Raw genomic sequence first — 13,337 nt, 5'->3', positions numbered from 1 at the left:
GGAAGTCTGCCAGGCCGCTGCGCTCTGCCTCTCTCCAGCAGGAGGAGGTGAGGCCTGACAACCTCGGGCACTTGATGAAGGTTGAGGGGTTTTCACTCAGGTCCAGTCTCGCCCCTGATTAATGTTACCGACAGAACAGAATAGAACAACTCTGTAGTTCCCCTGCAGAAGAGAAGCTGAATTGAGCTCCAAATCAGCTTGTCTTTGCTCTTGTATTGTCTATAGGCTGACGATCCCCTGAGGGCCAGGTGTGTCTTAGGTTTAGTAAAGCGGACCTCTGGGTCAGCCCCACCCTGGGAGTTTCCCTGGTTTGCAAGCTGGAGTTGCCTCAGGCAAACTCAGAGTCTCTGGTTGCCCAGGGAGACAGGGGGTGCGGCTTCACAATATTCTGTAGTGAGCCATATTGCTAGCAAAAGAGGGCTGCTGCCCCATGGCTCAGGCAACGGCCGCTCCGGTGTAGCTCCCCTCCGGCCAACCGTCCTCTCTCCGTTCCCGCACCCCAGAGTCTGCACCAACAGGCTGCAGCCCAGCACTGTCCACACCCCTCGAACAATCACCCAAGAGTCCGGACCCCTGGGGGACAGACCTCGGAGTGACAGCAGAGGGGAGCGCGGGGAGCGCTGGGAGCCTGGGGCTGCGGGCAGAGAACACACAGAGCTCCACACAGTTTTATGCCTGGCCGTATTGTCACCAAAAGACGGCTATCTCACTGTGCCTCAGGGAACCGCCACTCTGGTGCAGTCCCGTCTCCGACCGACCAGGACTGGCCTCCAGACCCCAGTGTGAGCGAAGGGGAGCGCTAGGAGCTCAGAATTCCAGGTAGAGACTATATACAGTTTATACAGTTTTATGCCTGGCAGGAGGACGCCGTGGCACCCTAGTAGGAGAGGTAGGTCCAGTTTTTAGGGGGTCTCTCCCGTGGAGTGTAGTGGAAGGACCTTTGAACTCTGCCCGGTTGTTTGTGGGGCACTCTGAGCCATTCCCATGGGGGAGGGGACTCCCGTCCGCTTGGTGATGGATTTTGTACCTTTTGTTTGTATCCTTGTGGTCGCAGCTTGCCTCAGCGGGGTTGACGTGCGTTCTACAACCTTCTCTCTTAGTGCAGCTCAAATCCACCAGGTTACTTGCTGAATTTTTATCCTTTAACTCTCCTTCTGGACGGGAGCCTCTGTGGAAAACTGGCTTCAGTCAGCCATCTTGTCTCCTGCCCCCTTTGATTTCTTATTTGTCCCATTGTTTGCTCAGGAGCGTGTTGCTTAATTTCATACATTTGTGAATTTTCAGAATTTACTATTAATATATAATTTTATATACCATCATGGTCAGAAAAGATACTTGATATGATTACAATTATCTTAAATTTCTTAAGTCTTTTTTTGTGACTGAACATGTGATTTTTCCTGGAAAATGTTCTCTCTACACTTGAGAAGAATGTATATTCTGCTACTGTTGGATAGAATGTTCTGTCTATATGTGGTAGGTTCATTTGGTGTATAGTGTTGTTCAAGTCTGCTGTTTCCTTATTCCTTTTCTATCTGAATGATTTATCCATTTTTGAGAGTGTGGTATTGAAGTCCCTTGCTATTATTGTGTTATCTATTTTTCTTTCAACTCTATTAACATTTGCCTGACATGTATATGTTTATAAGTGTTATATATATTAACATATATATTTATAAATGTTATATCCTGTTGGTGAATTGATCCCTTTATTGTCATATAGTTACCTGCCTTTTTCTATACTTTTACTTTCAGTCTGTATGTGTCCTTAAAGCTAAAGTGAGTCTCTTTTAGGCAGCATATTGTTAGGTCTTAATTTTTATTCCTTTGGCCACGCTCTATCTTTTGATTGAAGAATTTAATTTATTTACATTGAAAGTAATTCTTGATTTGTGAGGATTTCCTATTGCCATTTTATTTGGAGTTTAGTGCTTATTTTGAGTGTTATTGTTTACTTTCTTCCTGTGTGATTTGAATTTTTTATTCAATGGTACATGGTAATTATCTTCTTTGTATCTACTAGTGTTTGTTTCTTAAGGTGACCACAGGGTTTACATAAGATATTTTGTTCTTATAACATTCTATTTTAAGCCGGTAACAACTTAACCTCAACCTTCCATTTTATGCTATTGATGTCATAGTTTACATCTTTTATAATCACAAATCCATGAACAAATTATAAGATCTATAGATATTTTAATTTTTAACTTAATAATAGAATTAAAAGTGATTTACTCACCATTATAGTCTTACAGTATTCTAAATTAGACTCTGTGTTTACATTTACCAGTGGTTTAATATTTGTTAGTTACTATTATTTTTTTCAACTTTAAAACCTCCCTTTAGCATTTTTTGTAAGGCAATTCTTGTGGAAATGATTTCCTTCAGGTTTTATTTGGAGATATCTTTATCTCTTCTTCACTTTTGAAGGATGACTTTATTTGTTACAGTATTCTTGGTTAGCAGAGTTTTTTTGTTTGTTTGTTTGTTTGTTTTTTCTTTCATTTCACCAATTGGAATATATCATCCTATTCCCTCCTGGCTTGCAAGATTTCTAATGAAAAGTCCATTGGTAGCTTAGAGGAGTTTTCTTTTATTTGACAAGGCCCTTTTCTCTTGTTTCAAATAAGTTTTCTGTTCCTTTTTGTTCCTCCATTTCCTGGGAGTTTTATCATTCATATGTTCATATATTTGATTGTGTCCCACAAATACCTTATATTTTCTTTACAATTTTTTGATTATTGTTTATTTTTATTTCTCTAATTAGCTAATTTTAAATGACCTGTCCTCGAGTTTATTAATTCTGTCTTCTGCATGCTCAAGTCTACAATTGGAGCTCTCTATTGAATTTTTTATTTGTCATTGTATTTTTCAACTTTGTCATTTCTGTTTGGATCTCTTTAATGGTTTCTGTTTATTAAATTTATTTTTTTGTGCATGCATTGTTTATCTAATTACATTTACTTAGCCTTCTAACACAGTTGTCTGTGTCCTTGAGCTTATTCAAGATGATTATTTCAAATTCCTTTGCAGGCAATTAAATGTTCTTCATTTCTTTGGAGTTAGTTCCTGGAAGCTTATTATTAATAGTTTCATTTGATGGTTTAATGTTTACTTATTTTGTTTATTTGTTTATTATCTATTTGGCCTTGCATTGGTGTCTAGGTATTTGCAAGAGTGAACAAGACATCTTTTTCAGTTTTCACAGACTTATCTAAGCAGATACAGGCCTTCTCTTTTTTGGGTTCTGTTTTAATTGGATTGTGCTACTATAACACAATACCTCAGACTAGGTAATTTATAAACAACACAAATTTATTTCTCACAGTTCTGGAGGTTGGGAAATCTCCAGATGCTAAGATCAAGGCACCAGCAGGTTTAGTTGTCTGGTAAGGTCTGCTCTCTGCTTAAAAGATGGCACCATTATGCTACATCCACTGCAGGATAGGAACATCACGTCTTCATCTGGTAGAAGATGGAAAGACAAGAAAGGATGAATGCCCTTTATCAAACCCTTTTATAAGTATAATCATGAAGCAGTTTCCTCATGACTCAATCACCTCCCAGTAGCCACACCTCCCAATACTGTTCGTTGGAGATTAAGTTTCAACATGAATTTTGGAGGGAACAAAAATATCCAACCTGAGTAGGTCCACTTGCTGATGAGATTTCCCTGAGGTTAGTAGTTAAGTAGGGTTAGAGCTGGTTACATGATTGCTGCTGGTTTCATAGGGGTATCCAGAGTAGGCAAGACTGACTATGGTCTCTAGCAGGTATAAATCTGATTCTTAGGTAGTCTCAAATGCCTCCAGAACCTTGTTTTATAAGGGTGGAGAGGGATAGGGTTCGTTTCAGGGTCCACAGATAGAAGATCTCTTAATAGGTGCACTGATGAGTTTGTGTTCCTGCAGTTCACTGGGAGGGCTATTGCTAGGTAACTGGATGGTCACTGTCACAGACAGTACTTACCCCTGACTGTGACTGAGAGGGCTTAGAATTGAGTCATAGGGCTGCTTCAGGGTTCACTGGCAAGATCAAGATCTGCAGGCCTACTTCTGGGAGACACAGATGTGTCTCTTTGTAGGAAAGACACTCTCAGAAGGCACTTGAGAGGGCCTAAAGTCAAGTTTCAAGGCCTTACAGCATTCTTGCCCTAAAACCTTAGACTGCGTGTCACTCCCTGAATTTCTCTGTGGCAGGGCTGCTCTCAGACCACAGCTAAGATGGCCTGGAGTTATTCTCAGTGTTATTTCAGAATCCACAGCTGAGACCAAAGTCAGCAATCATGCCACCCAACGCATATGTGGGAATGACACCTACCAGTTCATTTCTGAATAGTTTTGGTAGCAGGACCATCCAATGCCAAATGGGGCTATGGCCACATCCACAGGGTATAGGGGATTTTCCCAGGTCTAGAAAGAGTTGGCAAATCTTCCACCTAAACATAGTTAGGCCCTTTCAACCATTTCTTTCTTAATCTTGAGTTTCCCCAGGATTTCACAGTGTTTTCACAAAAAGCACTTTTTCTATGAATGACTGAAAAATTGTTGCTATATGGGGATAAACGTGGAAGTCCTCCTATTCCATCATCTTGCTGCCTTTACTCCAACATAGAACACTTGTTACATGCTTATTATATTTTTACCTATCTTCCATTGTGAAGTATCTGCTCTTTTTCTATCTTCAATTGTTTTTTAATGATTACTATTGAATTGTAATAATTCCATTATATGTTCCGGATACAAGTCCTTTGTCAGGCATGTATTATGGATATTTTCTATAAGGTTGTGACTTTCTACTATTTTTCTTTTGTTTATTTTTATTGTGATAAGAATGCATTCATGAGATCTACCCTTTTCACAAATTTTTAAGTGTATACTACAGCATTGTTAAACTATAGGCACAATGTCCTTAGCCATCTCCTCTTGTTGAGGTGGTAGATCTAATGAGTTACATCTTAACAGTTAAAATGTAAAAGCAAATAATTTACATCATAGTCATACTCTAAGTAATTAATGGTAGTTAATTTTTATCATCACATTTTCATCCAAGCATGCTTATACTAGCATAGTCAGTTGAATCTCCCAGGAGCTTTCCCTTTTTACTCTTCCCCATGTCTCCTTGACATTGTTCTCCCTCATTTTTACTTCATTATGTTAGCCAACCTTTCTCTGACCAGCAGGGCCTGGAGTGGATTCCCTATGGAGTCCATCAACTCCTTTCTGTAATTAGCTTAGGAGAGCCACTGTGAAGTGATGCAAGAAGGTTTTGGCTTCCCCAGAGCCACACTTCGTAGTCTAGCACACCCTTTGTCTGTTGCTCCAGGGAGCTGGATACCAGGAAACCATTATATTAATACACCAACAACAGCTCTTATTTTTTTCATTCCCACAAAAAACACACATGACCTGACATGATCTTAAGATGGAAAAAAATACCCAGTATATTTTAGCCTTTATGGTACTGAGTTCTCCTGCTTATATGGCATTTTGGCTTAAACTGAATCACTAATACATTCAGTAAGAATAGGTTTTGCTGGCTTATCTATTGTCTGAGCTGGAAGTTCACTGAGAGCAATAGTATACTGATGTCATCTGAGGACCTCTCAGTAACACTTTGTAGATTGTCTTTTCATCTTTTTGCCTACTTCTTATTTGAACAAATTATGTTTTCCTTTCAAAATTGCTATTTTATCTATTTGGCAGTGTACTTGTTTTACTTTTCTGAAATATATTTTACCTTGTTGTTCATCTTCCTTTGAAAACCATTTTTGTTTTATGGACATTTTGCAAAGATTCAGAAAAATTAATTTTATTGTTTCTAACAGCCTGCTTTTGAATAAACTCCCAAGCCTTCTCTATAGATGTATAAATTGTAGACTAATACAGTCATTTTGACTTCTCAAAGCCCCTTCTAACTCTGATTATACCATTTTATTCTAATTTATTATTCTGTGATCTTTTACATATTTTTTTCTTTAGCTATGTGTGAACATACCAGGTAATTAAAGTTAATTTATTTTATTTTATTTATTATTATTATTATTATTATTGTAGTTTTTGGCCAGGGCCGGGTTCAAACCCCTGCACCACTGGTATATGGGGCTGGTGCCCTACTCCTTGAACCACAGGTACTGCCCCTAAAGTTAATTTTTTTGTCTTTCTCCAAGTGACAGAGTTTCTTAATTTTAAGATCAGCCTTCAAGAAGTCTAGAAAGCATTTTTGAAATTAGTTCAATCCTTCCTTTTTTGCCTTTGGTATAACTTTATTTAGTTATAACGAAAGATTATTAGAAGTGTGCAAAATGATTATCACATTTCATAGATTTTGTGTTTGCATGAAAATATGAAGGGTTGTTGGATATTTGCAGGTAAAGTAATTGTAGTAGTGATTTTCTAATGATTTTCATTCTCTTCTTGTACCTTTGTTCTTTCCTATAACTTTGTACATCTTTTTTTTTTTTTTTTTTTTTTTTATAGTTTTTGGCCAGGGCTGGGTTTGAACCCGCCACCTGCAGCATATGGGGTGGGCGCCCTACTCCATTGAGCCACAGGTGCAGCCCTGTACATCTTTTTTTTTTTTTAATTTCAGATTAAATACAGATGATTAGGTTGCAACATTTATGTTTGTTAGGTAACACTCCTATTGTAGTTACACCCTTCATCCAGGAGGTATGCCATATACCCTTACATTGTGCCTATTAGGAGAGAGTTCACCAATCCTCCTCCCTCCTCCCGTCTCTTCCCTGCCTCCTCCCCTCTCTTCTTTCCCTCCTCCCAACTCCTCCAACTTGAATTAAATTGAGTTTTTCTCTTGTGTGGGTATATATTAGTTCATCTACTGGCTTCATATTAGTATCGAATACATTAGATACTTGTTTCATTTTTGTGTACATCTTCTTTCAATTTTTTTTTTTTTTTTGTAGAGACAGAGTCTCACCCTATGGCCCTTGGTAGAGTGCCGTGGCCTCACACAGCTCACAGCAACCTCCAATTCCTGGGCTCAAGCCATTCTCTTGCCTCACCCTCCCAAGTAGCTGGGACTACAGGTGCCCGCCACAACGCCTGGCTACTTTTTTGTTGCAGTTCGGCCGGGGCCGGGTTTGAACCCACCACCCTCGGTATATGGGGCCGGCACCTTACCAAATGAGCCACAGGCGCCGCCCAAAAAAAGTCTTTTGATGTTGTTCTTGGCAATGATTGTTTTGGATATGACACCAAAAACACAAGCAAGAAAATCAACCATAAACAAGTGAAACCCTTTCAAAATAAATGGGTTTTAAACAGCAAATAAAATTATCAATAAAATAAAATGGCAAGCTCTATAGTAAGAGAGAAAATATTTAAAAACCATATGCCTTATGAGGGGTTAATATCCAAAACATACAAGAAACTAACAACTCAATAGTAGGAAAACAACCTAATATAAAACCATAGGAAAGGACCTGAATAGACATTTTTTCTTTTTTTTTAAAAAAATATTCACATGCATTTTAGATTTCAAGTTTTAAAAACTCCAGTTCTCAAATAAACCAAAAAAGAAGAGGGCACATTTATTTGATTATGCCATTTTGAAGTTCCAGGGAATGCAAATTTAACATATAACTGAATATTGACCTTAAAGATTCATCTACTCCAACTCTTTCTGTCTCTTTATTTATCTTCCCAGAGTAAATCAAATCCATTCTTAGAAAGACTCTTCTTAAGGAGTTTACTTGCCACTAGCCCTTGTTTCTTATAATAAAATACCAATTTTAAAAAGATGGAATACTTCAGCTCTCCCAGTGTTCTGTGAAATATTGCAAGTAAAACTCTGGGTGGCCATACTTTTCTTGGACCATTTTTTTTTTTTTTTTTTTGTAGAGACAGAGTCTCACTTTATGGCCCTTGGTAGAGTGCCGTGGCCTCACACAGCTCACAGCAACCTCCAACTCCTGGGCTTAAGTGATTCTCTTGCCTCAGCCTCCCGAGTAGCTGGGACTACAGGCACCCGCCACAACGCCCGGCTATTTTTTGGCTGCAGTTTGGCCTGGGCCAGGTTTGAATCCACCACCCTCGGTATATGGGGCCGGCGCCCTACCGACTGAGCCATAGGCACCGCCCATTTCTTTCAATTTTTTTTCTTTGAGACAGGGTCTCATTCTGTCACACAGGCTGGAGTATAGTGGCATGATTATAGCTAACTGTAACTTCAAACTCCTGGGCTCAGGCAATCCTGCCTTAGTCTCCCAAGTAGCTAGGACTATCGGCATTTTAATCATTTTTAATAAAATATTAATATTTCCTTCATAAACTTCAATGACCTGGCAATTTCCTCATTGAAAGATTTTGCACCTTTGCAAATTGGATCTTGGAGTCAGGCCCTGATACCAGCTTAGACTCTGTGAGTCCCCCATGCATGTCTGGACAAGGGCAGGGTAGAGCTACAGGGGAAAGCCAAGCTTTCTGGAGAATGAGTTGGTGCTGGTTGGTTAGAGACTCTAAGCTGAACAAGTTTTCCAAGAGGGAGCCACCTTGTCAGCCTCTCTGGAACTTTGATTCAGTCCCCAAGTAACAAGACTTGGTCAAAGGTAAAGTATGGTTCTATGTTAATGGAAGAAGCACCTTGATTTCCTTACTTATTCCTTGAAAACTTGGTGCTAGTTTCCATAACTTAGAGATTTAATACCTATTATAGATCCTAGAATCAAAGACAAGTCTATAACGGTTTTTATTCATGACTTTAAAGGAAAATGTATCTATAATCAGTTTGTGGGTGTATCAGCATATTACATGCAACTGGGAGCCTCTCACCCTTCTCTCATGTGTGATTTTCCTCCTGTTTCTCTGTCAAGCAGCATCTGAGAATTTGATTGTGCAGACCTATCCCAGTTGCCTATAATGCTGTCTCTTTTTTTTTTAATTCTTTATTAAATCATAACTGTGTACATTAATGCATTTTTAGGGTACAATGTGCTGATTTGATATACAATGTGGAATGCTTATATCTAACTGATTAACATAGCCATCTCCTTGCTTACTTATTTGTTGTGGTAAAAACATTCATATTCTGGGTGGCACCTGTGGCTCAAAGGAGTAGGGCGCCAGCCCCATATACCGGAGGTGGCAGGTTCAAATCCTGCCCCCGCCCAAAACTGCAAAAAAAAAAAAAAAATTATATTCTATTCTTAGTAGTTTAGAAATGTATCATTGCATTATGCACATTAGGTTGGATCCCTGCAAATACCCTCCCTTCTCCCAGCCTCCCCCCCTCCTCCCCTTTCCTGCCTCTTCCCTCCTTCTTTCTGAACTATAGTTATGTTTTACCATTCCTATGAATGTGTGGGTGATTATATACTTATTTCATAGTAGTGCTAAATACATTGGATACTTTTTTTCCCATTCTTGAGATACTTTACTAAGAAGAATAATGCCGTCTCTTGAATAAGTTATATCTCTTATCACTAGACAAGATACTGCTACATCAGCATACCACTAATGTCTGTGTGTGTGTTCTTCAGTTTTCTTTTCTCAGTTGTACAAGTGATTTGAATTTATTTTTAAAGTTTATAATATACAAAGAATAAAAAAATTTTTATAACCTTATAACATAATGGTGTGATTGTTGTAATATCAGGCATACTATATTTTATATAGTCAAAATAAGAATATATACAAGTTCTCATTTTTTCTTTTCCTATTTTCTCATGCTATTACCATTTTTCATATATTTAAAAAGTTGACTCCCAAGAGGACAGTCATGTTTATAAGGGTTTATTGACTCACAAAGTTACAGGAGAGCTATTTTACACATTTATTAAATTGTTTGATAATACTAATGAAAATTACTGTTCTATGCCCAACACACTAGTAACTTCCTATAAATGAAACAATTAAATATTTGTCTATAAATAAATTTGCCCTGCCAACTTACTGACTTGTCACTGAAAGATAGCTAAATTTATTCTAATATTTTGTCCTTAATATATAGCAGTGGTTTTAAACTTTTTTTGAGTCACGAGCCCTCTGAGAATTCAGTGAAAGTTATAAACCATCTCTACAAAGAAATGCATATTTACACAAAAACTAATTATAATGATAATCAATTATGATATGCTGGGCATTCTGCCAACTGCTTTGCATGTGTTATTTCATTTAATCCTTATAGCAGCACTATAAAAATGCTCTGTTATTTTCCTCATTTTTGAGATAAAAGTACTGAAAGAGATTAAGTAATTTGTGCAAGCACCTGAGCTAGTAAGTGAAGAACTGAGGCTTAAACTCTGATTTTTATGACCCCAAAGACGATCCCTTAATCATTGTGCATATAATTTATAATTTTAGGGAGCTCATGAATTCCTAAAGCCTGCTCATTGATACTAAAATTAAGAACTCTTTTATCTATTGAAATCCAGAGATTTATTTTAGACAGTGAAGAGTGTATGTGGTTAATGAATCTTGCTATTTGTGCAACTTACTTAATTAAAAACACAATATTTATTAAGCATCTGCTATTTTAAATACTTGTTAGGTTTTGAGCAGTAATCTTATAGTAATCCATAAAGAGTTTACCGTCTACATGGGAAAACAAAAATGATATACATAAAACAATGACAGAAAACACAAATATGAATTTGAATTTACAATACTTAGTTTCATAAGCTGAACATGAAAATTAGTCTCTTCACTGTGTTATACTTAATGTGATTGTCATTTTTTGATTCCCTGATTTATAAAAAGGGAAAGCAAATCTAAGGACATCATATCCTTTGGGAACCTGGAAGATTCAGTGTGTCATACAAATGAGGTCTATAAAGTGACTCTGAGAACTAAATATGCATCACATCCACATTCCTAAATGGTTTGTTTCATCAGCTTCATCTATTAGCCCCAAGGATCACACCCAATAAAGAAATGCACAATGTGTTGCCAGCTCCCAAGCTTTCAAATATGTATCACAGGATAATTCTGTTGAGTTGGACATATATAGGACAGCAGAATATGTTGATAGTTGCTGCATTTTTACTTACTAGGGTTCTTACTGACAAAGAAGGCTTCAAATGCTTCAAATGACTCAGCATAGACTTGAGCCATGCAATATGGATAGTGATAATCTACTAAACATGGAAGAAACCATTAAGCGTAGGAAGCATATTTAAGCTGACCACCTAACGATCAGGGCTGTGAAAGAGTGGCTGTAGCTATAATTCAAAGAACTGCTATTAATAGGAGCACAGTATGGGCAAATTGTGCATTTGACTCGAATAGCTCCTGTATACGAGATTATCACACATAATGGCTATTATAGATATGAGAGAGGGAGTATATAGCAAGCTTTCTGGAGTATTAACATGACCTTCATCAAGTATTTGTACAGTTTTAGAATTTTACTCTTTTAAAACTTTTATCACTTGGGCTTCATGTGCAAGAATTTATAAATGGCATTTGAAAGTTCTTCTCAAAGCAATTCGAAACTTTAGTACTGCTAATCATGCCATATAGTTTATCTCTTTCCATTTATGAGTCTTTTTTATTTGAAATGTCTACAATAAGAATTTTGTATGTTATTAATACATTGGCCCTATATTTTAATTAGTTTAAGAAATTAATTAAATTTCATTTCACATACTGTTCCTATAATCCTTACAATCTAAGTTGTTGGCATTATTTCTAAAAGTGGGGCAAGGCTTTTATAAAACCCTGTTGTGTCTAAGAAGCCCTCAGGTGGAAAATATTTTTAAAGACCAGAAGTTCCTATCATTGTTCACAAATTGTCATTTGAGTCTATCTAGCTACTAGCTTATTGGAAATAATTTTCTAGATATATATGCAAATATCTTCATGAATTTTATTTAATTTCAAGAGAAAAATATAATACCAACTCTCTATAATTTCCTAAATATAGTCCTGGAAAAAATATAATTGAAATGAAAACTCTTTTTTTCATATTTGCTTTGAACAGATTTGAGTTGTTTTTGAGGTAAATAGTAGATTGGACATCGGCTTCTCCTAGAAAATTGAAGACATAGTAACTATCTAGCTTTTGAAAAGAAAAAATTAAAAAATAAATAAACAAAACTATCTAGCTTTTGAATTTGCTCTGTGTATGTGTATAGGGAACTTAAGATCTTTTGATTTCGTAATAAGCAGGGCTCAGGGACAATAAAACTTGACATTCTTAACTGTTACTAGTTTTTGTCCCTATAGCCCTGTGCAGTATCTTCTTAACATTGTAGAAACCAAAGTCATAAACCAAGCATGGACCCAAGACACCACTGTAAATTGCAAATAGCATTCGTGCAGTAACTTTGACCTAACACTAAATTGCGGTAGAGAGGAAAAGAAAAAATGTTTCAGAGTGGAATAGGAATAGAAGTCAAGGACAAAGAATGTACACTAGAAGGACAGACATGTGAAAATGTTCTCTAAGTTTTGCAATGAGATTAATTCAGATGGGCCTTTTCATATCTGCAAATACTTCTTGGCTCAAGAGCCAGGACTGGATTGGTGCAGCCTCTGCTGCTATAGGTGTATGTGTGTGTGTGCACGCGCATGAACACGCGTGTCTGTATGTTTGTGTGTAGAGGGGGCAATAATGCACTCAATATGATAGTACAAATAATCAGTGAGGGAATAATTAATGATGTGGCAGGGAATATTTTTTGATAAATGCTTGGAGAATGAGGTGACAAGCGTGAAATTAGAAAATTCCTTCAGCGATCTAAAATATAAATAGCTTTCGGAACTGAAAAGAGTTTCACAGCTGAAGATTTTATTGTGTTGAGAGGAAAAACTTTTTTCTCTCCCCCACTCCCTCCTCCTTTGCAAGTTGTTTGTCCATTCACAAAACAAATACTCTGAAGCCCAGCGCAGCTCATGGGAATAAATTTCAGGTCGAATTAGTACAGTTTCCTTGCTGTCAGGATGCTGGAATTAATGGTGTTTTGATGACACGAATTTTGAAGGGCAAACAAAGAAGCTGAAGGGAGAGAGACATGACTCCTTAGAAGCTTGGTCCTCCTCTCCCCCAGCCTCTCTTGTCTTCCCTGTCATCCGTCTGCCAATCTCCCTGTCCATGGTTAGTTAAAGGCGCTTTTTATCCTCTTTTCTTTCCCACAGAGTTTGCCAGATCCGGCCCGGTGCCTGGGTTCCAGGAGGACACGCTGCAGTTGGCCTTCATCGACTTGAGACAAGTAAGTCTTTGTGTTTTTGTTTTTTGTTTTTCTTTTAAGATGTGTGACTGAAGACCATCAGGTCTTAAGGAAAAGGGGAGGGAAGGGGGATTGGCATTGGCGATTCACACTGGAGACCTAAGGTTTTTTCCTGTGTTTGAGGCCACCTCTTTTATTTAGCTATCTG

General features: G+C 37.6%; 1 protein-coding gene across 1 annotated transcript in view; it reads left to right on the top strand.

Annotated features, from left to right (window-relative positions):
* The window catches only part of EXOC6B (exocyst complex component 6B), a 782,024-nt gene that overhangs the window by 583,901 nt on the left and 184,786 nt on the right, over positions 1–13,337 (top strand). Inside the window, exon 20 of the mRNA XM_053587825.1 lies at positions 13,098–13,171. Within this exon, the coding sequence (XP_053443800.1) occupies positions 13,098–13,171 (74 nt within the window). The remainder of the gene's footprint in view (positions 1–13,097; positions 13,172–13,337) is intronic.

This window comes from Nycticebus coucang, chromosome 4 (assembly GCF_027406575.1).
Source record: "Nycticebus coucang isolate mNycCou1 chromosome 4, mNycCou1.pri, whole genome shotgun sequence".
NCBI lineage: Eukaryota > Metazoa > Chordata > Mammalia > Primates > Lorisidae > Nycticebus > Nycticebus coucang.
Note: the sequence above shows the minus strand (reverse complement) of the source record. Positions and strands in the feature narration are given on the sequence as shown.